Raw genomic sequence first — 26743 nt, forward strand, 5'->3', positions numbered from 1 at the left:
AAAAAATGATATAAACGGTTTATTATTTGCAACCACATAGGATCTATAATGCTGCAGCAAGACCATAGTGGTACAATAGTCTTCGGCTACAAGAATTCAATCACTAAGTACAACGTGGAAGATTAATGTTATTTCTTCAATCCATAACTAAAGAACTCTTTTTCTTAGTGTCACCTGACTTTCACTTTAAAACGTGGAACACCATAGCTCTGTGACAGTCTATCGCCCATACCGCTGGATGTATCTGATCCTGAATGACAAGTACAGTCACTGGGGCAGCAGTTCAGCCCCTGATAATAATCATAGTTAGAATATACTGAAATTGCTGCCAAATCAGAACAGATCTGCTTTCCTGGTGCTTTCTGAATTAACAGTTGTTAGTATAATGCATTCTTTAAGTAAAAATGTATTCTGTTGTTAAAAATAATTTCAAAGATGACTCATCAGTAGGGACTTGAAATGTAGCACCTATTTTTGGCAAAATTTGCAACTAGTTTTTCAATTTTCATTTTCTTTAATTAGATGTACAAATTTAAAAGGTTGTCACACTACAGGTCTCAGAACAAAGCCTTAGTGCTTTGAAATTGATTGTTGAAAAAAGTGGTGATTGAGGAGCTTTTTGACTTCGTTTGCTTTTGGAAAAACTTCAACAGATTTTTCTCCCCCAAAATGGTCTTTGCTTGTTTTCATCTTTTGGCTCTATTCAAGCTTTCAACAAATGATTGCCTCTCTTGAGAAGCAGCACAGTTTTCTCGCCAGTGAACAGAGTGCCTCCCTGATAGAAGGTGTTTCTTGACATTATTTTTCTTTTTCCAACCAATTTGATATTTACAAAGTCTGCAGGACATCGATTTGACCCTTAGGTGGGGATTCATTTCCATTCATCTTCTATTTAACGATGCTACAGGCTGAACCAGCAGGATACATACTGTAATAATAGAAGTGAAAATAATCTATTCACATGTAAGGGGAAGACTTTCAGTGTGGTCGAAATGCATAGACAGGTTTTGTTTTCTGGTCACTGTAGTGCATACCCTATAAACTGGCAGTCAGCTGTGAGCATGAACAAATTAGTGTTATGACCACTGCAGGATGAAGAGTGATATTGGGAAACAAGCCCCACTTCCCTCATGCAGAGTAGCCAACATACACCAGTATTCTGTTTTTCTGTGAGAGTATAGTTGACACATAGTCACAGCGATCACCATTCCCTTCTAGTGCTATGAGGCTCATTTTAGAACTCAATGACACACAATGATTTGTTTTTTCACTCATTTCTACATCTAGATCTACATCTACACCCATACTCCGCAAGCCACCTGCCGGTGTGTGGCGGTTCTCCCTTCTATTCCAGTCTTGTATTGTTCGTGGAAAGAAGGATTGTCAGTACGCTTCTGTGTGGGCTCTAATCTATCTGATTTTATCCTCATGGTCTCTTCGTGAGATATACGTAGGAGGGAGCAATATACTGCTTGACTCTTCGGTGAAGGTATGTTCTCGAAACTTTAACAAAAGCCTGTACCGAGCTACTGAGCGTCTCTCCTGCAGAGTCTTCCACTGGAGTTTACCTATCATCTCTGTAATGCTTTCACGATTACTGAATGATCCTGTAATGAAGCGCGCTGCTCTCTGTTGGATCTTCTCTATCTCTTCTATCAACCCTATCTGGTACGGATCCCACACTGCTGAGCAGTATTCAAGCCGTGGGCGAACAAGCATACTGTAACCTACATCCTTTTTTTTCGGATTGCATTTCCTTAGGATTTCAAAACAACAAACAATGCACAACACAAAGAATTCAGTAATGGCTACCACGCTACTGCTTGTTGAGGTCGGCAGGGTCATGAGTATGGCAGTTCAGGTCCAGGCTCTACTGGTGTTTGATGCAACCACAGTTCAAAAAACCCACCACCTAAAACTCTGATGTGAAAAGTGTCTGCGCTATACCAACTTTTGAACTTTAGGTAGCAGACAAATAACATGTTTCTTTGTTCTTGAATGCTACGTCCAACAGCTGAGCCCATTGCATTATGCAGAGTGTATCTTACGCAGACTATTCAGCCGTTCACAAATGGCATGGCACTGAGCATCACGTGCACTGATACATGTTGTGTTAGTGCACTTTTTATTTTGTAAAGACATTCTTCAGCACATTATCTTTCCACAATGAGTTTTTCATTGATACACACAATATTAGTAACTGACTATTTGTTACATTTATGATATTTATACGCAGAAAATGAAGCCCTATCTGTATAAAATAGTTCATGTAGATACAATTTTCTATGAAATAGCATTTATAAGGTAATTTCATGTTCTCACTTTCTAAGACAGGATTTGCATCTAAATTTGCATCTATCACAAATGCGAATTTTTGAGGACCCTACTCATCAGGCTATACATTGTCTTCAGTAAAAGGATTTAGATACTAAAACCATGGAACACATGCTGAACTTGCAAAACTATATGAAGATGTGATCCTGCAGCTACGAAGAATGAAATTAGAATGAAATCTAGACCATTAGCTGCTTACAGACGTTGATAAATATCAACGGGGACAGTTGAAAAGCCTTGTCTATCTATATGAAGACGGTATCTGTTCTTCCGGACATGTCAGAAAGAACAGACATCATCTTCATATAGATAAGGCTTACTGGCCAATAATCTTCTTCAGTGTGGATGCACTCACATTGTTCAAACACTTATGGGAATCAGTAGATTGACTGCCATGAGTAATGAGTATAGTGGGCATGGCCACTACAAATGTAGTGTATGGACAGGAAGTTGGAAGTGTGGGTCTCACAGGGAGCATGCCAGAGATAAGTCCCTGGAGTCACACTATCCTCTGTGTTCTCAGTGGCCCAGTCGGATAGAGCACCTGCCATGTAATCCTGGGTTCGAGTCCCGGCTGGAGCATACATTTTCAGCTGTCCCCGTTGATATTTATCAATGATTGTAAGCAGCTAATGGTCTAGATTTCAATGAAATTTCATTCTTCATACTTGCAAGATCACCAATGGTATCTGTTGTTTTGGACATGTTCGAACGAACAGATACCATTTTCATATAGATAAGGCTTACCGGCAACTGATCTTCTTCAGTGCGGATCCACTCACACTGCTCAAACTCTTACGGGAATCAGCAGATTGACTGCCATTAGTAACGAGTACAGTGGGCAGGGATACTACAAATGTTGTGTGTGGACAGTAAGTTGGAAGTGTGCGTCTCATGGGGAGCATGCCAGAGATAAGTCCCTGCAGTCGCACAGTGTCCTCGGTGGCTCAGTCGGATAGTGTGTCTGACATGTAAGCAGGAGATCCCAGGTTTGAGTCCCGGTCAGGGCACACAATTTCAGCTGTCGCCGTTGATATTTTACAACGCTTGTAAGCAGCTAATGGTCTAGATTTCATTGTAATTACAAAACTATTATCAGACATGTTTTCACAAAGTTTTCTTCTACATTTTGACTGAGCCTAATTGTTTCTTGCATTGCATTAGCATTACAGATCTTTATTTTTTAACCATCATTGATATTATAGGATCTCAGTTAGAAATGTGTTGACTTGCTTTTATATTTACAGGTATCATAGTTGCTAGCTGCAGAGAAAATAGGATTCAGTTTTCACAAATTGGTTAGTACAAGATACTGTGCACTGCATTAGTTTTTATCAAATGCATATCAACTGATTAAGCCAAGCACAGATTTAAATCATATCATTAGGTCCCAAATTGTAAACTAAAATATTAGAATTATCTAACAGTCACACAGTTGTTACAACTGAGTGACCAATCTTTTATACGTGTGTTAAGCAACTACAAAATTTACAGTTGCAATCAAAGTTACAGTTGTATCTTTGACACATTCATGTTTCTCAGTATTGAAAATGAACATAACATGTTGTTCTAAAAAGAGTACATTGCTGAATTTTTACAACAAATGTGAACACCATGATTCACTTGAATGTTTGGCTAAATACTAGCATTTTACAGGCAAATAAGTGCAGCTTAAGGTTTGAAAGATGGAAGATTTTTGTTTAATGCCCTGTCAATTATGAAGCCTTTAGAGACAAAGCACATTCTGCAAGGAATGTTTTCTATTTGTTTAACTTTATTTTGTTTTTACATATGGTCATGTGACACATTGCTTCCAACCCTACTGACAGAATGTTTGAGGACAGTATTGTCAACAACCCAATATGAGCTCTTTGTTATTGTGATTGTGGTAGATGGGAGTACCTGTGGCATGTACTTTCCCATCTGCAGTGACAGCAAAAAGTGTCTGTTCTCCACCAAGAAGCTGAACTGGTCGAAGTGCTGATAAGGCCTCACATGGTGTAGGTAATTTCACCTTTGCTCCTTCAACGCCCCCAAGCTGTCCTCGATGATTATGTCCCCAGCCATAAATTGTCCCACTACCACTGCATGAGAGTGTCCAGTCTTCAGGTCTCCTGTTGCACAACACAATAAAAGCATTAAATAACCTTCATCACATGAAGTAATAGTAATATCAATCACAACAAAAGTAGGAAAAATGGAAAAATTACAAGAAGATACAACATATATAATTTGTTTCAGTAAGCTTCTGGATCATCTGCATTAGAAGAACATGTGTACTTTTCACTATGATTGCTGGGTAGCTAGCAGTCTGAAGTGTGGTGGAGTTGAATGGAGAGGATATAGTTAAGGGATGTGCAAGGATAAAAGTAATATAAATACATCAAAAGATAAATAAAATTACAAACATTGAGAAAGGTCAACAGTGAAATTTCATTCTCACCACAGAATTTATCTATTATATAATTTTAGTTCACAACCAGAACCTTGGAATATGGACAGCTGAAAAGGGAAAGTGGGAAAACACTGACAAACAGGCATTGGAAGTGAAAGGTCACAAATTTACATACCTGTGCAACCACAGTAGCAATTGCTCATCATGTTCTTGCTTGAAAATTTCATGATTCTCATGTTCCCAAACCTGTGAATCACCATCTGGAAGTATTTCTGTGATTTTTTTCCTCACCTTGAAGCAAAGAAAAAAATAGTGAATTAAATATAATATTCTGCACTATAGTACAATCAAAATAACATCCTCAAGCAACATATCATTACAAAATTAAATACACACTGTATTATGTAAAATAATATTTAAAATTATGATCCACATGTTTATTTTTACAAATCTGAAAACAAAACAAAAAATCCTTCTCTTACTCAAAAATAAAATTAGGACTATACCTGCAGAAGAAAATAGATTATTATAATCAGTGATGACTGGAAAAGACTTGTAGTATCACCCAGTGTTGTGTTAAAGTGATACTGTCACACTTATGCAGCTAAACAATACTTATAAAACAGAAACGTTAACAGCAACTATATTGGCTGAATTACAAAGCACAACTTTCTGCATTCTTTTGGTTAGATATGACATTATCCACTGGTTGGCTATACCATCAACTCCATAAATATTCAATTTATCTAGGGGAATACTGTGATTCACATAGTCAAATACCTTAAATAGCTCACAGAAAATATCAACCAGCACTATTTTATTATTTAATACTTGTAAAGTCTGGTGAGTGAACATGTAAACGGCACTCTCAGTAGTGCAACACTTCTGAAACCAAAACTATGATTTGCTGAGGATATTATTGTTGCTCAGGTGAGATAAAAATCTAGAATAAACCACCTTCTCAAAAATTTTGGAAAATGATGTCAGCCGTTATTGATATCTCTATCACCTTTCTTAACTAGGTGTTTGACAATGGAATATTTCAATCTTTCTGGAAAAATGCCTTGAGTTCATGATATGTTACATATTTCAGATAAGAATGAGCTTATTATATGGGAAAAAATCTTTAGTGTTCTGTTGAAAAGACTATCAAAATAGGTGAGCTTTTGTTTTTGAGAGAATATATAATTTTCTTAATTCCACAATGAGAAGTTGGTGATACATTCATATGACTGAATTTTATGACACTTCCTTTTTCAACAAACTGCAGTGCTTCTCATCATTCCTAGCTTTTCCATTCAGTCCCTGATGTCTTGTCTCTTGTTTCACCACATTCCATATAGCCTAAGTCTATTGTTGGAATTACTGATCTCTGGCATTATGTGCATGTATGAATGCGCAGGTGATAAAACTGCCACCTATGCAGGAGATGGTGGGCTGGGTACAGTGACACCACGAGTAATTCTAAGAAAATCATATGGGGATGAAGGTAGACGATCAGGAGTGAGCGAAAGAGATAAGGTATCCTGTCATAGGGACTTGTGATGACTGCGGCGATGGGGGATGGATGGTTTGTGGTAACAAAGGCTCTAAGCAATATGGGACTTAACAGCTGAGGTCATCAGTCCCCTAGACTTAGAACTACTTAAATCTAACTAACCTAAGGGCATCACACACGCTACCTGCGACCATAGCAGCAGCACGGTTCCCGACTGAAGTGCCTAGAACCACAGTGACTGGCTTTGTGGTAACAGACATAGAGGAAACTGTGCAGTGGACACATCAAAGTTGTCAGATTAGGTGGCAGCTTTCACATGTAGCTCTACCTCTGGTGAGACAGGAATTTCATTAACAGCGTTGGAAAAGCATGTGGTGGGTGGATGTATGAGGTAGGTCTTGCAATTGAGTCTTCCACATATATGTGACACATAGGGGCAGAGGGCTGGGAGTTTGAGTGATATAGACACAGAGAAGGATATTATACAGATTGGGTGTGTGAGTTTGTTAGTAGCTGGTTTAATAGCACACTGGAATGCACATTTGAAAATTCAAATTCATAAGTGTGAGCAGTAGAGCTGCAAACACTGTAAACATAAGCACTGGCCTTACAGGCAAACTGCACCAGATAGTGACCAGAGCACAGTACGGAGAACCAGTCTAATAAGTAAAAGTCATCATAAGACAGACACAGAGTTCCAATAGCAAACAACAACAATTTAATGATTAATTTCATATAGAGCATACCGACTTTAGCATCCCATGTAGCCACCTTTATACCCTGGTCTCTGGCAGAGAGCATCATGGGCATCAACCCACACCAGTGTAGCTCACAGATACCTCCGGCATTGGCTGTATAATAGTATGGTGGCAGTACAACAGTCAGAAAGATAGTAAGTAGGATAATTTACATTTTACAATACAACAAGAGGTAGTTGAAGCCCTAGTGAACCACACAATTCAGTTGTTTCAGTCCTGGGTGAACTTCTCTCTCTCTTCCAATACTTCACAGCACCAATATTTTTTCTGTTTTTAACAGGGCTATTTCCAATAATAATTTGACATTGTGGATAGGTGGCTCCCATAATGGAAAGACTGACTATACTTTCATTTGTGTTAAAGAATGTAGCTAAATTACATTAAAAATTCTCTTAACTGTTTCCTGTCTAAAGCTGCACCACATGTCCCAGTATATTCAAACAACTAGTTTCAGCAGTAAAACCTGCAGTAGGACAAGTAGCCAGCACTGTCACAGTTGTAATATCACGACTTTGGTGGTAAGGATTGCTCATCTTAAAGTAGAGGAGGAAGTACAGTTAGTGAAAGGCTAACCCCAAGATTTACAATTACCACTGATGACAGTAGGTGCAGAAAGCTGGCTAAACCCTAAAAACTTTACAGCAAAACTCAGTTTGCTTGTATGTAAGTTCCCCAGTGATACTGTCATCACTGTACAGCACTTTAATCATCCAAAAATTGACTGGGATAGTTACAGTTTTGTAAATGGTTGGTGTGATAATGCATCCTGTTAAACATTACTAAACACCTTCCCTGAAAACCACCTAAACAAGAGAGTTCAGAAAACCACTCTCGACAGAAATATATTACACCTAAGCAATCCTGGTATCACATGTTCATCTGGCACAATTCAACTGCACATATGCATATGTGCGCATATATTTAGTATTCACTCAAAAGCTAGCAAGTTTTCATTTTTACTTGTGTGCTTATCAATGACTTGACATTTCTACCATTCATTGAGTTGAGCCTTTACTCCTAAATTATTTACATACATAAGCAACAAGTAGATCTGACCTCTCTGAAGATGTCATATTGGAAGTAGTATCAGTGACTGTGATGTGTAGCAAAGCACAATGGACAGCTAAAACAAGCAGGAAGACTTAAAAGTTCAGTAAACTAGATAAAGAGGTAGTCATATCATATCTTTAAGAGGAATTCGAAAGAATTTACAAAGAAACAATGAATACTGCTTAGAAGCTGTAAACAAAGGATAGGGCTATAGACACAGAGATGCTGAATGAAATGAATTTTGTTATGAAGAGGGCAAAGCAAGAAGCCTTCAATGACTACTGCAGTAGGGTCTTATTGAATCCTCTCTCACAAAATCCAAATACATACTTGTCATATATAAAGGCTGCCAGTGGCAGCAGACTTAGTGTCAAGATACTTACGGATAGTGCAGGGAATGAAAGTGAGAGTACCAAAACAAAAGTAGAAACACTGAACCCAGTATTTAAATGTTCTTTTACTGAGGAAGATGCAGAAGCACTGCTCCAGTTTACTTCCCGTACTGCTACAAAGACGAGTGATATACATGTATTAAGTGTCAGCGGCATTAAGAAATGTATAAAATTGAAAACATTAATCAAAAGTTGAGAGCTTGATGGAATCTCTTAACACATATGAGAATTTGCAGCTGAGGTAGCTCCCAAGTAAAATGTAACATACTTAGATACTTTGAACAAGAAGATTTGAAGAAAGAACAAGTGAAGCCCAGCTACAAAATGGAAAGCAGAAGTAACCCATAAAACTACTGTCCAGTCTCACTGACATCCATACGTTGTAGAACCCCACTCATCACTGTTGATGGCACCTCCCTACACACTAACATCCCTCAGGCCCACGGCCTTGTCACTATCAAACACTAAATGTCCCAATGTCCTTTAGGCTCCAAACCACCACCTCATTGCTTATATACCTTACCAACTATATGCCACACGAAACTACTTTCTATTTGATGGGAAAGTTTACAAACAAATCTGCAGCACAGCCATGGGCTCCTGAATAGCACCCTTCTGTGCCAACTTGTTTATAAGCCATCTAGAGGAAATCTTCCTAGCTACCCAAAACTCCCATCCCCTAGTCTGGTCCAGGTTCACTGATGACATCTTCAGATCTGGACTCAGGGCCAAGCCACCCTGTTCACATTCCTTGCACTTTTTTCAAGTCTGATCTCCACCTCGCTGATGGTACATTTTACACCCATCCACATAAACCCACTAACCACCACCAGTACCTATATTTTGACAGCTGCCATCTGTTCCAAACCACAAAATGCCACCCTCTATAGCCTCGATATCTGAGGCAAAAAGGACTCCTTAGCCCTGTATACTTAGTGTCTCACAAAGGCTTTCACAGACCGGCACTACCCCCCCCTCCCCTCCCAAACCTAATCCACAAACAGATATCCCATGACATATCCTCACACAACCCCAATCCTCCCACTACCTTCAAGGATCAGCTACAAACAAGTGGCCTCTTCGTCAGCCATCACCACCCTATGCTGGAACAACTTAATCGTATCCTTTGTAAGAGCTTTGATTCTATCTCAACCTGCCCTCTAATGAGGACATCCAACCAAGATCTTTCCCACTCCTCTTAAAGTGGTGTTCTGTAACCCACATAACCTACACAACATCCTAGTCCATCTCTATGCCACTCTCACTCCCAACTCCTTGCCACAGGAATCATATCCCCATGACAGAGCAAGGAACAAGATCTGCCCAATCCACCCACACAGAAACTCCCACTTCCGTCCTGTCACAGGCTTATCCTAACCCATTAGAGGCCAGGCCACCTGTGAAAGCAGCCATGTTATATGCCAACTGTGGTGCAAGCCCTGCATAGCCTTTTAAGTTGGTAGTCATACCAACTAGCTGTTCACCAGGATGAATGGCCACCATGAAATTTTTGTAAAGAACAAAGTTGATCACCTGGTGGTACAACACATATCTGAGCACAACATGCTCAATTCCAGTAACTGCTTCACAACACAAGCCATCTGATCCTTTTCTCCACCATCAGCTTCTCTGAACTGCACAGATGGGAGCTATCCTTACAAACATCCTCTGCTCCCATAATGTCCTGGCCTCAATGTCAGGTAACCCACTGTCCCCACACCCTCCACATAGTAGTTTTCTCTTCCTCTCTCCTGTCACCTCCTCCAAATTCATGTCCCCGTGTCACATTCAGTGTGTGCCTTCACCCAGCAGCCACTACAATGGTGCCAGCCCATATACCCCCCTCCTGCAATCCTAGCCAGCAAACTGGTCGCCTCTCTCCAAGCTGCTAGCCACCCACCCCCAGTCCCTCTCCCTGCCACCCACCTCACTCTCTCTCTAACCACCCTGCCTGATACTGCCCCCACCCCAGCTAGTCTACCTACCACAAAACAGGATTGGCACTGTAAGTCAAGCTGGCACAGTGTAGAGACATAGGCGTGTGTGGAGGGGAGCTGGGGGAGGGGGGAGGGGGGAGAGGGAGGGAGGGAGGGAGGGAGAGAGAGGGGGGAGAGAGGGGGGAGAGAGGGGGGGGGGGGAGGGAGGGAGAGAGAGAGAGAGAGAGAGAGAGAGAGAGAGAGAGAGAGAGAGAGACTGTATTTTACTTTAGTTCATCAATGGATAACTCCAAAAGCTACCAAGTTTTCTTTTTTTTGTGTGAGCCCATTGACAACTCAAAGCTTCTGCATTTTAGTGAGTTGTCTCCTTTAATTCTAAAATATTTACGTTCTACATGAATTTGCTGCAACATTTATATGTAAATGGGAGGCAGCCACTGAAATCCTGAGAAACCTGAATTGGTTGACATTTAAAGAAAGGTGCCAATTTTAACTAACCTACTTACAAAGTTTCAAGAACCAGTATTAACTGAACATATTCACCAGGCCCCTATGTATTACTTCCATAGGGACCACAAAGACGAAATTAGACTAATTGTAGTGAACACAGAATCATTTAAGCGGTCATTTTTTCCACACTATGTACACAGCTGGATTGGGAAGAAACTCTAACAGGAGGTACTATTCAAAGGGAGGGGGTGACAGGACAGATGAAGTGGAGACTGTGGATAGAAAAAGTATGAGTAGTGGGTTGGCAAAGATAGAGGGCTGCTGGATTATGGGAACTAAGGATGTGTTGCAATGGTAACTCCCATCTGTGTAGTTCATCTTCTTGATCTTCGAGGGTGCTGAAGTTTTTTAACAAACTTTTTCATGTTTTTGAGGGTGCTGAAGTTTTTTTGACAAACTTTTTTTATGTTTTTGAGTGTTCTGAACCGGAAATTTCAAAAGTCCCATCAATATTTTGGCACAGATATGAATCAAAATGGAAAACCCATGAAAAGTGGGACTTTTTGGGTTTTCTGCTTATAACAATGATGCAGTGTTGGTATCAAGTACATGAATATAATAATAATAATAATAATAGTGTAACAACTTAAAAGAAATTTCAAGGAAGTTTCATTCTCTTTTTACTTTGTGCACCACTGCTGTTATACATGATTCATCTACAAAATGAGAATATACAGTACATGGGTATGTTACAGCTAAGTAAGGCAACAGATGACTAATTTTAGTTCATATCAGGTAACAGGTAAATAAATAGAGTTGAAACCAGTGTACAGCGTAATGAGGTAATAAGATTTCACAACAGGAAATTATGAAAGCAACAATGTAAAATATGACTCACCACAATGTCATGTGGTACACTGGATCACCCCTATTCCATGGAAGCTGTTATTTATATCAAGATTTGGGTGTTCTAGTCAGCATTGTTGAAAGAAAGTTCAAATGACATGGATGGATCAAATTCCAATCCCTTTGCCATCACTGCTGATGCCTCAAAAATACCAGTTCTGTGTAGGAGGCACTGTATCCTAAAGCAGACAGTAAATCAACTAGTTTCTGAGAGCCATACTTCTTGTAGAGAAACACAGACAAGCCAACTTGCAACATCAACAAGAAAGAGTTGAGTCTGACAGCTGCCACCATGTTGTGTGATACACATTTGGACTTCCACTTATTCAAGCTTTCTTGCTTCTTTTTCTCCTTCATTTCCTCCTCCTCCTTCTTCTTCTTCACTAATCAATTACCAAAATTTTGGACAGTGTCAGGCATGAGAAACTCATTCTCTGTAAGAAATTGGTCTGCAAGGGGATATTCCTTTGTTCTGTAATCTTGGGATCGAATATCTTCAACAAGTATTTCTGCTGCTGTTTCCATCACATGTTGGCACTCTTTCTTTGGAGCTGACCTTTTTGACTGATACCAACTATCTGTAAGAACTTTGTACCTAGTGTTTTTGAAACAAATAACAGCTGAGTTCTTGATTGATGAATCAATCATTGTATCACTTGCACACTTCCTCAACAGTTTAGCTTTCACAGTCTTGACATCAGTACGGTAGTCACTGTGGATCTGGTCTTTTAACTGCTGAATGGAAAATTGACAGCCCTCTTCATTTTCAGTGAAATAGTTGAACATTTGCTGCATAACACCATCAGTTTCAGTGGCATATGGATCTCACTGTTCTTTTTTTACCCCTAATTGCTTTGGATATTGTGTAGGATCTTCATGGATTGGATGTGGTACTGGCCATCTGCTGCAACCAAGTCAGGAACTGGCCCATTCCAACATATTATTGAGTGTCCCAATCCACGGTTTTGTCTCATAGCAAGGTTCAGAACAGTCCCTTGAAGGTCCAGCTTACACACACAATACACTAGGTTCCATCGATTGGCTGGAGCTTGTTCTGTTGAGCCAGAAATTCTGGCATAATAGCCGAATCACAAAAAATAGCTGGTTCTGAAATCAAAATCCAGTTGAACAGATTGAGTTCCTTTTGGCTGCAACCAGTTGCAACCCTCATAGCTGCTGCAGAAATTAATTTTTCATTAGTGTATATTTTTCTGCTTGGTTCACAAACCTTAACTACAATTTTGCCCTTCTGATGGGCAGCTATCCACTCCTTCCTCATCTTATTTGCTTCGCGAACATTCTTCAAGCCCACTTTGGGCCTAAGCGATGACACTTTTCTCCCATGACCCAGTACACCATCACACAGAACACACCTCTCATTTGAACTCATTATGCATGACTATTTTATGCATTTAAACTGAATTTACTGACCACAAATTACTTCTAAACAACTACCCGAGGGAAAACTCTCAAACAACTACCAGGGCAAGACACCAACACAAAGAACCAGCCTTCCCCTGTAATGTAGGGGAGGTCACTGACACTTCACAAACATCTTACACTACCACCACAGCAAGTATCAACTATCAACAATTCCATCAACAATGTGACACTACTGGAGGATGGAATTCAAAAACAGATGTGCAACAGAGTATTGTCAGGGCATGGGAGGTAAGTCCTGAGATGACCCATCCCCTGAGGTTTGAAATCAGACTAATTTCAATGTGCTACATGCTATATGGCATATTCTATTTATGTTCATAAATAGTCAACTTTCTAAAAAATTGTATCTTCTACATCTACATACATACTCTGACCATATGATATGTGGCAGAGGGTACCCTGTACCACTACGAGTCATTTCCTTTCCAGTTCCACTCATAAATAGAGCAAGGGAAAAATTTCTCTTATCTTCTCTTCATGGTTCTTACAAAAAATGTATGTTGGCAGCAGTCGAATCGATCTGCAGTCGCTCCAAATGCCGGTTCTTTAAATTTTCTCAATAGTGTTCCTCAAAAAGAACATCACCTTTCCTCCAGCAATTCCTATTTGAATTCCCAAAGCACCTCCACAACACTTGTGTATTTTTCTAACCAACTGGTAACAAATCAAGCCGCCAACCACTGTACTGCCTCAATGTCTTCCTTGAATCCAACTTGGTATTGAAGTCAACCATTTGCCTTCCCTACTACAATCCTTACATGCTTGTTCCATTCCATATCGCTTTGCATCATTACACCCAGATATTTAAACAATGTGACTGTGCAAGCAGGAAACTACTAATGCCGTATCAGAACATTATGGGTTTGGTTTTCCTTCTCATCTGCATTAATTTATATGTTTCAACAGAGCTAACTAGCATTCATCACACCATCCATAGATTTCGTCTGTCATCTTGTATCCTCCTACAGTCACTCAGCTTTGACAGCTTCCCATATAGCACAGCAACATCAGCAAACAACTGCAGATTGCCACCCACCCTGTATGGCAGGTCATTTATCTATACAGAAAGTAATAGTGGTCCTGTCACATTTCCCTGGGGTACTCCTACCAATACAACTGTCTCTGATGAACACGCACTGTCAAGAACAACATACTAGGTTCTATTACTTAAGAAGTCTTCAAGCCACTCACATGTCTGGGAACCTATTTCCTATGCTTGTACCTACATCAACAGTCAGCAGTGGGGCACCACGTCAAAAGCTTTCTGAAAAACTACATATATGGAATCTGCCTCTTGCCCTATATCCATAGCTCACAGTTTATTACGTGAGAAAAGGGTAAACTGACTTTTGTATGAGCAATGTTTTCCAAAACCATGCTGATTCGTGGACATAAGCTTCTCAGTCTCAAAAAAATTATTATATTCAAACTGAGACTATGTTCAAGGATTCTGCAGCACACAGATGTTAGTGATATTGATCTATAATTTTGCAGTTTCCAACTTTTACCCTCTTCATATACAGGTGACACCTGCACTTTTTCCAACTGCTCAGGACTTTGTGCTGGGTAAGATATTCATGATAAATGCAAACCAGTGCCATAGAGCACTCTTTGTAAAACTTAACTGGGATTCCATCCAGACCTTGCAACTTGTTTGCTTTCAATGCTCGCAGTTATTTCTCTACAGCAGGGGTACTTATGTTGTCCATAAAGTAGCCTGTTTGGTTGTTAAATGATGGTACATTTCTATGATTCTCCTGCATGAACAGTTTCTTAAACATGAAATTTAAAACTTCAGTCTTTGGTTTGCTATCTTCAACTGCCACACCAGACTGGTCAATGATTGACCGGATGGAAGGCTTAAATCCACTTAGCAATTTTACACAGAACCAGAATTTTCTCGGGTTCTTGGGCAGATCTTTTGCTAATGTATGACAGTGGTAGTTGCCGTAAGCATCGCACACAGATCTTTTCACAGACACACGAACCTCTACTAACCTTTGCCTGTCACCATTTGTGCATTATCTTTCAAACTGAGAGTGCAAAAGCAGTTGCTTCCTCGTCATTTTCCAAATTTCATTGTTAAACTATGGTGGGTCTTTTCTGTCACTCATCCACTTACTTGGCACATAGTTCTCCATACTACAATTTACAGTCTTGTAATTTTGTCCACAATTCCTGCACATCCATCACATGTCAGTTCACTAAGTGAGATGGTAACAACTGCTTATCTGCTCTTTCTAGCAGATACACTCTCCTAACCTTCTTGACTGATTTAGTTACTTTCATAACCATTATTGGTATAATGACATCATGATCACCAATCCCCATCTCTATACCAGTGCTGTTGACAAGGTCTGGCCTGTTTGTAGCAACATGGTCTATGGTATTTCCATTGTGTATGGGCTGCCGAAACTCCTGCTACAGACAGTTTTCATGAAACGTGCTCAAAAGTACTTCACAAGACTGTCTGTCTCTACTAATCACAATGAATCCATAACATCTTAGTCTATGCTCGGTAGGTCAAAGTCACCTCCAACTAGTATTGCATGATTTGGGTATTTACGTAGTACTGACCATAGACTTCCTTTGAATGACTCAAGAACTGTCACAGTGGATACAGGTGGCCAGAAAACATCCAAGACAATATTTTTGTCAACTGCAACGAACACTCTCCCCTTCTATGGCATCTAATCTGTCTTTCCAGTACATGTTCCATGACTTGCTAAATATCTCAGAGTTTTCTACTTCTGGTTTCAGCTAGAGTCGTTCCCAAGAATAATTTGACAGCAAAAATTTTTATGTAGGATAGTAAATTCGAGAACTTTGTTATGAATGCTTCAACAATTTACAGATAAAATCTTTTCTTAGTTATAAGAGAAAAATCCAAAAAAGTCCCATTTTTCATAGTTATTTCAATTTTTGACCCACTTCTGGAATGAAATTTCGGTGGGACTTTGAAAATTCAGATCCAGCACCCTTGAAAACATACACAAAGCTTGCCCCAAAAAAACCTCTACCAAACTTTCTGCTATTTGGCCTTTTTGAACACTATTTGACTGCACTATAATGGATTTGTCCAAAACCTAATAAGTTTTAATTCTTTTTTGTCAGCCTCTTGACAACGAAACACTTGTACTATTTGGTGAGTATTCTCTTTAATCCTAAATTATTTACAATCTACCAGAATTTTCATTGAATGAGCTTATGTATGTGTACTTAGGCATATTAAATGATTCATCCAAAAGCAAACAGGGTTTCATTCTTTTTTGTGTGCCTGTCAACGACTCAATTACTATTTAGTGATTGGTCTTCTTTACTCCTACATTATTTAAATTCTACCAGAACTTTCATTATCCTACTTAACACATGAGAATTTATTCCAGCAATTTAATATAAATTTTCACATAATTCTCACAGTGCAACAAACGAACAGAATTTTGTTTGCATGTAAATCTTATCCAGAAACTAGAAGATATTGTTTTCTCAGCATTACAAACTTTTGTAAGTTGCAGGTGTCATAACATACAGAGTGTGTTCCATAAGTAATGTGAGCCAATTTTTTCTGACACAACAGTACACCACAGCGTGTTGTAACTGGCTGGGCTAAGTGGAGGGGGGTGTTAGTTTTAAAATGCTCTTTGTCTCATTCGGCTGCAAGCTGCCGGAGAGTCAGGATGTGCGTTTCCGTCAACCCTGTTTTGAGTTTATGTAACACGGCACAATGGATCATTCTGTAGAACAACGGTACACTATCAAATTTTGCATTAAATTTGGGAAGTCCACCACCAAAACATTTCCATTACTTCAGCATGCCTTTGGGACTGATTGCTTGCCCAAATCACAAGTTTTCTGATGGCACAAGTCGTTCATGGAGGGCGGAGAGGAGATCACCGACGAACCTTGCAGTGGACGGTGATCAACCGCACAAGTCGACGAAAATGTGATGCATGTGTGCGATTGTTTGAACTCTGACAGATGGCTGAGCCTTCAATTGATAGCACAAACTCTAAACATGTCAAAAACAACTGTTTTCCACATTTTGACTGAAGATTTGAACATGAGAAAGGTGTGTGCCAAACTCGTCCCAAAAGTGTTGACCGACGAACACAAGCACATGCGAGCGCTTCAGTGCTGAGAAATGTTGGAAATGAGTGAAAATGATCCTCATCTTTTAAACTCAGTTATCACTGGGGAAGAGTCATGAATTTTGGAGTACGACCCTGAGATAAAAAGGCAGAATTGAGAGTGGCACACCCCATCGTCACCCCGTCCCAAGAAGGTACGCATGAGCAAGTCCAGGATCAAAACCATGCTCATTGTCTTCTTTGACGTCAGAGGCATTGTCCACCACAAATTCGTACCTACCGGGACTACAGTGAACTCAGCTTTCTACTTGCAAGTGCTCAAAAGATTGAAAAGGAGGGTCTCGCACTGCCAAAGCGACATCAAGGACACATGGAAAGTTCACCACGACAATGTGCCAAGTCACAGTGCCTTCATTGTCAACGACGTCCTGGCCAGGACCAAGACCCCATTGGTTCCCTAGCCTCCCTACAGTCCTGACCTGGCTCATGCTGACTTTTTTTTGTTTCCTAGGTTAAAAGGAGTCATGAAAGGAAAACATTGGGACACGATTGAAAGCATCCAGACGCATGTTACATCAGCTCTAAGGGACATTCCGGAAAAGGCGTTCCAGGATGCCTTCCAGGCATGGTAACACCACTTCCAGAAGTGTACCGATGCAAGAGGGTGCTATTTTGAAAATTTTTGATTATGTGCACAAATATATTCAGTAAATGATTTTTTATGAATTTGGTCGCATTACTTATGGAACGCACCTTGTATTGTTAAAAACAAATAATCCAGACACATATAACATATTTCTAACAAAGGGTGCATATGACTGACCTCTGTACAAAAGCTCTGAGGAAGAGAAGTGCGATTTACAAGTGCTGAAGCCACTCTGTAAGCCATGCAGTATCGCCTAAACCATGACCATTTGTGATTCACAGAGCAACAAGGCAAAGAATCCAGATTCAGGTCACATGCTAGTGCAACCAACACCTGTAACAAATAATAGATGCAAGACATACCATTGGCAGAGACCATATATTTTACACACAACAAATTTGGCTAGGTTACATTTCTAATAAGTATTGAATATAGTTATTTAGTTATCTGCATTTGACATTCTTATAAATAAAGCTCTACTATATTCATAGTTACATCCAGAAAATTAAAGTAACTGTCTTCCTTTCACAAGACAATATCTTCAGGGAAACAACAACTGTGCTGCACAATATGGTCAGCAATCATGAGTAACTTAATGATGTTCACAAGCTGCAATACTTTCTCTATGTAACTTAAGTCCTTCTACATGTAAAATATTGTTTGCACCGTTCATTCAATTGTAGAATGCCTCAGGGTAGCCCATTGATGTTATTAGCTACGATATTTTTAGAGAACATTCACATGTAAAACCAGAATGAGAAACTACAATTTGCTCCAATATTATCTTCATTTGACAATTTTTGATATGTGCTGAAAACTTATTGCCTAACTTATAAGGGGCGATCAAAAAGTTTCCATCTGAAGACCATACAGTCCAGAGTCACTATGCCAATCAGGCAAAATCATCATGAGCACTGATGCAGTCATCCTACTGATGAATCAGACTGAAGATGCCCATTTGGTAAAACACCATATCCTTCTGTGTGACGAAGTCCGTACCTACCTGCTGCACACCCTTGTTCAACAGGAATCATAGAACCCTCAAGGCCTTTTTTAAGGGACTGAAGGCATGATAATTGCATCGGGAGCGATCAGGACTATAGGACAGGAGCTCTGTCTCCCACTTGAGTTGGCAAAACTCTGCATTATGACATTTGCAATATGGCAACATGCATTGTCATGAAGCAGTTGCATCCTTTGGTGCACCATTCCTATTACATCGGAGATCTACGAAAAAGGGAGCGGCAATCCCTGAAGCACACATGCAGTCTACATGGCCCCTGAACATCTCAGTATTGTAAGCTCTCCATGTCATAGTCATAACCAGACACCTTCAGGCAGTACCAGTGCTGGCAGAGCCTGCCACTTCTGAGGGACCTATTCCCATCCATCCAACACGTGACAAGAAAATGGTATCGTGAATATTCTGCTGCCTGCAGCAACAAAGGCTGGCGCATGGACTACACGAGCCAGTTCTCCTGGCTTTGAGGGCCTCTCCTGGGCACCAGGCAGATGCTACTCACCTCATCATCTCAGGATGCCTTTGAAGAGCATCAGAGGGACCAATATCACTTTTCTCAGCTCTCATTGTCATTTCCTCTGTGGATGTAGACTTTTCTGTGCCTGTATTGGACCTAATCAGGATGACATTCTCAGAACTTTGACTAGTTTCCTGCAAATGTATTTCCTATGAAGATCCTAGTGGTGTTACTACATACTAGAAACCACCAGGTGGCTTTAGATGGCACTCACTCAAGCATCTGTACCAGTACCTAGTGAAATGCTGTATTTTGTGCCTTTTGTTCTTACTGTTGAAACTTGATCACTGTTCTCCCTGTGTCTTTATGAGGGTCACTTTAATTACACAATGATGGTTTTCAACAGACATGCTGCCTCATACACATTCTTCATTCTCTGATGGATGTCTACCAGTGTTAGTCCTTCAGCAGCCAAGAAAATAATAACAGCATGCTGGCCCTGTCTGAACACATTTCATAATAGTGTCACTACAGTTCACATTTCCGCATTTACCACACACACGTCGGAAAGAGATGAATGCCACATGCTCACATGTCGGTGATTATATAACTGCATCAGAGTTGTGCTACGCTGCATACACACTGCAGCAATGCCCTCGAATGAAAACGTTTTAATCGCCCCTTATAAATTAAGGGTGTGCTACTCTACTATTCCCTCCCCCCTCATTTTTTTGCTCACCCACTCAACTGAAGCTTTTGTTTTTTGCATTTTGCTTCTTTGGAAGAGTTTTCATATTATTAGTCATTATTTGAAGGGCATCAGAGTTTATTTCCTTTTTTATGTTTTCATGTTTTGCATTTTAGTTATGTAACTCTACTATGCTACAGCTCCATAATTCAAATATCAGTAAGCTGAATGGAACTGAATAAGTTACGCTAATTTTCAGAGTTCTTATCATAGAAGTCTCACAGTAGCTCTTCATTTATGAATGTTTGATTTAGAACATTCTTTCACATAATTATCTCCTTGTACTTTCTGAAAAATGTATAAGGACTGTGCTTTTTGTGTGGATGGGGGAGGAACTGGTTACTAGAACCTGTATTCACCTTGATGGGAATGTTGCAAATTGTTCCTCTGAGCTGAAGTGGTGATGAAGTACCCAAGACAATAGTTGTGGCACCTCTGGTGTCCTATAATTACCTGTAATCTCTATGCCATTGTATTTTCCAGTGTACATGACCTGGTTGGTTTGTCCTCGCCTGAGAATGAATGGCACACAGTGGCATTGGTCAGAAGCCAAATCAGGGTCTGCTCACATGACTATCTCCATACAACTTAGCAACAGATATGAGGTGTTCCTCACAGTTGACGGTATATTTGAATCACGGGCAACATGAGAGGCCTTGGCTGTTGACACTGTGGCCATATTTCCTATAAACATCTCGAAAGTGCAAAGGCTGGTTATATCAATCAGTGACATTTCAACATTATGCAGTATTGAGCCTTTTAGAAAAACAAAAGTCAGGTCAGAGCAGTACCTGAGTGTGAACTATGTATGTGTGCTGCTGTTATCTCTGATATGTAGAGGACTCTGACAGTGCACCTACTTAAATAACGGCTTACGCCAGAATCAATGGACATCTGCTACCATTGTCAGCTCTTTTAGATATCTGACTGAAGTGGGGGAGAAATATCTTCACTTGTGAGGTGGCAGCACTACTTGAGATTCACACCATTGTTACTAAAACTGACTGTAGTGTCCTGGTTTGGAGCTAAGTGGAGAGCTTAAAATGCATGATCTTTCAATACTAGAAATAATCTTAGATGGTAATTTATTGGCTTGGACTACAGGATGACAAAATCTAAGACTCCCTCTGAATATGCCCTGTCTTCACTACAGATAGAAAGTAGTGACTCAGGTAGCAGAGAACATGTGCTGTGCACATGTGGGCATTATAGGTTAGAGAAACCAGTCCATAGCCCTGGTCACAAATCATGTGCTGCACTCAGAGACATAAATATAAAGCGACATTAATTACAGAGAGGAACACTCATCATTGCAGGCCAAGACGATAAATTGTTAAAATGAGAGCACTTAATTGCAAGAGCATCCAGGGTACATCTCAGGTACACATTTACCTCTGCATATGTGTTATCAGACTGTCACTGTGAGCCACTCCATAGCTAGTGTTTCCATTATAATAACTTATTTTCTAAACACTTCTAGCAGGCGATGAACTCATGTCAGTCATAGCTGAGAATCGCAAAGCCAAATGGTGTGACCTCGTGGAGAACCTGGACATGAAAGTGAACAGTAGGCGGGCTTGGACACTGTTAAACAACCTTACCAGTGATGCCACAAAGTCAAATGATAAATTTACTAATGTCACGGCAGACCAAGTCACCACTACACTCCTTATGAATGGCAAAACCCACGGCAGAAAGTACCAGGAACCATTAGCACGTGATCCGGCAGAGGAAAATCATCACCTCAAAGCACCATTTAGAATGTCAGAACTTACTGCAGCCATTTCCAGCTTGAAGATTAACAAAGCTGCTGGTATCAAAGAACTTAGAGTCAAGCAAATTAAAAACTTTGGCAGTAATACCCTACAGTGGCTGCTAGATTTGATAAACACATGTGTAGAAAGGCTCCATATTCCAAAGATGTGGAGGAAAGTCCGAGTGGTTGCACTTCTGAAACCAGGAAAGGACTCTGATGATCCAAAAAACTTCCTACATGTGTCTCTTTTATGTCACTGTTTTAAGATCTTCAAATGCCTGACGCTAAGTCGCATAGAAAGCGTTTTGAAACAACAGATCATCCCACAGCAGGAAGGTTTCCGACCAGGCAAATCGTTCTGCGGTCAAGTCCTGAACCTGATCCAACACATCGAGAATGGATTTGAGAGGAAAGAGATCATGGGAGTGGCATTCAGCTTTCAGCTGCATATGATACTGTAAATCATCGGAGGCTCCTTAGGAAAGTATATAATGTGACAAGAGATTACCATTTAACATCACTGATAGGTACTTTCCTGCATAATAGGAGATTTTTCGTCTGCCTCCAGGCCAAGAAGAACAGGTGGAGAAATCAGAGGAATGGCCTACCTCAGGGAAGCGTTCTCACCCCAGCTCTGTATAATATATATACAAACGACCATCCAGTGCCAAACATCAATCGCCAATTTACGTATGCTGATTACACTGCAGTTGCAGCCCAAGGTAACGATTTTATGGACGTAGAGGAGAAATTAACCAGTACCTTGGAAACTCTCTCCCAGTATTGTGAGGCAAACCACTTAAGGCCGAACCCTTCCAAGACGCAAGTCTGTGCATTCCATTTAAAGAACAGGGAGGCAAATCATGAATTAAATGTAGTATGGAGAGGTGAACGTCTCGAGCACTGTAAAACGCCCAAATATCTTGGTGTCACGTTAGATCGCACACTGACCTATAAACATCATTGTAATGCCACAAGGTAAAAAGTCTCAACTAGAAACAACATCATCAGCAAACTAACTAGCGGATCCTGGGGTGCAAACCCAGAAGTCCTGAGAACTTCAGCCCTTGCGCTCAGTGTGTCAGCTGTGGAATACACCACTCCAGTATGGTCTGCATCAACACACGCAAGAAAAGTTGATGTCGCGGTGAATGAAATGGCACGGATTGTTACCGGATGCTTGAGGCCAACCCCAGTGCACAAGATGTACTTAATCATGGGGATTGTACCGCCCAACATCCGACGTGACATCGCTGCCGAAGCTGAAAAAACCAAGCAAGAAAAGGACATGTGTCACCCTTTATATGGACACCAGCCTATTGACTGACGGCTTTGTTCGAGGAAGAGTTTCCTGTCATGTACCCGAGCCCTAGAAGGGTCGGCTGTAGAGAATCGTTTGAAAGGTGGGAAATCAAGCTGAGAAACCCCCATAAAGATGTAAAAGAAGAACTGGTGCCTGGTGGAGACCTACCATACACAGTGTGGAGTACCCTAAACTGTATGAGGGTAGAAGTGCCAAAGCGCAAGACAAACCTGCAGCAATGGGGTTTCCTAAAAGAGAATGAGAACACTCTCTGCCTGTGTGGTTCTGTCCAGGATCCTCAACACCTGCTTATCTGTCCATATTTAGACCAGCCCTGCACAATGAATGACTTATGGGAGGCAAATAACAAGGCCATATTAGCTGCTGATTTTGGAAGTCTGAAGTCTAGTTCCGGACACGCAAAGTAAGTAAGTAAGTAAGTTATTTTCTAGACTTAATGAAGTTCATTGTGTCAGTTGTCATGTGGTGTTCTCTTGTGGGATTAGAACAACCATGCTGATACACAGAAAGCAGGTTTTTTACACTCGTCATCAGGTGACATTTGTTGTGGATGCACACAGATTACTGCATCCTTATAACATCCCTTAAGATAGAGCTATCAGGCTTTGAAATTGATAGTATGTAACAACTATAAGACTTAGTACAGCTGAATAAAGAAAATATTGGAGGCTATTAAAATATTAATATTTCTCCATGAAGGATATGTTGGAGAGGGGCTTTCAACATGAGCAGTATGAGCAATTCAGAGAAATTGGTGATGGAGGGAAGGATTCAGGCACCACAGTTTCAGAAGCAGACACAGAAGTCAACCACATGACACACAGTTGCGCAGTATAGTTGGCCGTTGGCCACAGTTTGGAAATGGCCTGTCTTTGAAGCAGATGATTCGTTCATGGTCATACACACATAAAACTATGTGCAATGGTAGCATTGTAGTTGGTAGATAGTGTGACTGTTTGCCTGATGGCCTTGTCTTTGATGAAGTCAGAAATATCAGTGAAATGGCTGGAATAGAGGATAATGAAGAGATACATGGAACAAGTCTTGCACCTATGTCATCCACAGGGATATGCCTGAGCGGACAGGCAGTTGGAAGTAACTGAAACATATATATTAAGAAAAATATTGTGTGGTAGCAAAATACCCCCTTTGGGTGGGTGGGATGGATAGTAACGAGGATATTCAACATTTCAGGGCACAATGAGATATAGATGAATCCTTGGCTGAGAATGTGGCTACATTGTCAAGATGTGACTGGTACTGAGTGACATAGCGGGTTTTTCTTTCTGACTGGTCAGCCAGTGTGCAAGACAGACCTGTTTCTGGGCAAGTTCAGGAACACAGTTTCGGCCACTGGAGGCTTCTGCAAGATCTTCAGTGAAGTAGAAAAGGAAATGCTTCTTATTGGAAAGCTGAAGATGGGTTTTTTGGTGTGGTTTGGTTGAAAGCCATTGAAGTGGAGGTATGTTGGTGACTGGTAGGTTTGATGTGAACAGAAGCTTTTATTTGTGAGGTGAAGGTCAACATTCAGGAAGAGGATTTGCTGAACTCTGGAGAACAAAAGAAATAAGATTGGGATTTAATGTTATACTGATGAGAGGGTCATTATAGATAGAGTGCATGCTCTTGTAAGATGAGAAACCAACCAGTATATGCTTTCACTGGCAGATAAAGCACGCAAAACTTAAATTTGGATAAGTATTTAAAAACATACCTGAATCAAAATCCAGTGCTTAACCGCTGCACCAGTTACTCCAAAGCCCATTAGAATGAGATGAAAATAATGAGACAGAAAGTGTAGACATTCTGGTGGAAATAGGATATGATATCATCATCTAGGATCATAAAATGTTGTCAATAAATCTAAATAGGTGTGGGTTCTAGGATTCTGAGTGGGTAGAAAGGATTCCTCAAGGTGACCCATGGAAGGGTTATCATAGGACAGTTCCATTCAAGAGGACATGGCTTTGTCATGGTCTGGTTGGTGGGTGTTAGCTCCACAGGAGAAATAAGATGTGAGAGTGGATGTATTTGTTCATGGTTACCAAGTATGGGGTCGAGGGTTAGAAGCCTGCTGATATATATATATGACAGGAAGAACATGGTCATTGGCTCTACATGTTTATTTAATATTTTCACATATGGAACTCAGCAGAAGAACCTAAAACTATACAAAAATTATTAAAGATTAGTATTATTGTTGTAAACATGAACTTTCAGAAAGTGACACAAAAATGACTGTAAATCAAAGAACATTAAGGCACAAAATTTGCTTAGATGTGTTCACATCAACTTAAGCTTTTATTGCAGAAAAAGTGTATAGTAACTAGATATGTGTGATAAATTGATATGTTACAAGTTTAGGAAAAAATAACAAAGAGACAAAAATTTAGTAGCACCACTTCAACACAGGTAATGGATAGTTATAGGAACAAACTGTGTGATAGTGCCACAGTCAATGACACCGTAACATAGTATTTGCTGGAACCTATAGCTAATCTATAGCTGGTTTTTGATGATATCATATGGTCTGCCATAATGAATGGAAACCAACTTTGCGTGTGTTGTGCCACAGGCTAACAGATAACCACGTGGGCCAGCTGTGATCTGGGATAGGGCCTATATGTAGGGTTGCTGCTGCAGCTCTCTTACTTGTTGCCCTACACTGATTACTACTGTATGCTTTTATACAGTGGACTGGCTTTTACATTTTGGTCTCCTTCTGACAGACATTTCATTGGGGCTTGACTGTGGAAATTGTAAGTTTCATGCATAGCCCATCATATGGATGAATAAGTTGCCATTAAGTTTTAGCCATTACTTTCCCTACATTCTCTTTTATAATGAGAGTGTAACAATTTCTGTTTCCACAACACACTATAAAATATGACATTAAAATTAGGTGGCTTTTTGACAAATTTCATAACCTTAACTGACACATATGTATCTAGAATGCACTATATTATGTGTTTGAACTTACCATATCTCTCCTATGTTTGGCAGTTTTTAACCAAATGTCCTCAGTTTTTAAGAAGAACGTTAGCAACTGTCTATAATTTTTACCAAAGGCAAATAATTTCCTAGTTTTTTGATGAAGTAACCACCACTTCTGTAACAGCATCATCATCAATGATCCTTATCTCTTTGGTGACAAACTTGGAAAGATCAGATTTTCTGTTGTGTGGAGGTCTACAATATTTCTCTCTTTGTAGAATGCTGGAGTAGTTGTTTGTGACGATTCCTTGATTATTCATTCAGTATTACTTCACAAGATTGTTTGTCCTTAACATGAGTAACATATAGGTAGTTTTCTGTGCTGGATATTAGGAAATTTAGTCACCCACTACTATTAGCATCGTTGACTATAATATCTTTGTGCTATAAAATTGGGGCTATTTCTGAATGATTATAAAACCAATGTGTCTGAACTTTGTAACCAGTACAAACATCCACCAACATTGCATGATCTTGTTAACATTATTTTGTAATCAAGGATTTAATTTGGCTGCCATTACAACTAATTTTTCTGGTTATTGTAAC

The 26743-nt window shown here is 40.1% G+C and overlaps 1 protein-coding gene across 1 annotated transcript in view; it reads right to left on the reverse strand.

Annotated features, from left to right (window-relative positions):
* The window catches only part of LOC126469882 (E3 ubiquitin-protein ligase HERC2), an 846528-nt gene that overhangs the window by 190458 nt on the left and 629327 nt on the right, over positions 1-26743 (reverse strand). The window contains exons 66-68 of the mRNA XM_050097213.1: positions 18075-18230; positions 4905-5020; positions 4237-4448 (exon numbers count right to left, since the gene is read on the reverse strand). Coding sequence (XP_049953170.1) covers positions 4237-4448; positions 4905-5020; positions 18075-18230 — 484 coding nt within the window. The remainder of the gene's footprint in view (positions 1-4236; positions 4449-4904; positions 5021-18074; positions 18231-26743) is intronic.

This window comes from Schistocerca serialis, chromosome 3, assembly GCF_023864345.2.
Source record: "Schistocerca serialis cubense isolate TAMUIC-IGC-003099 chromosome 3, iqSchSeri2.2, whole genome shotgun sequence".
In the NCBI taxonomy this organism is placed as follows: domain Eukaryota; kingdom Metazoa; phylum Arthropoda; class Insecta; order Orthoptera; family Acrididae; genus Schistocerca; species Schistocerca serialis.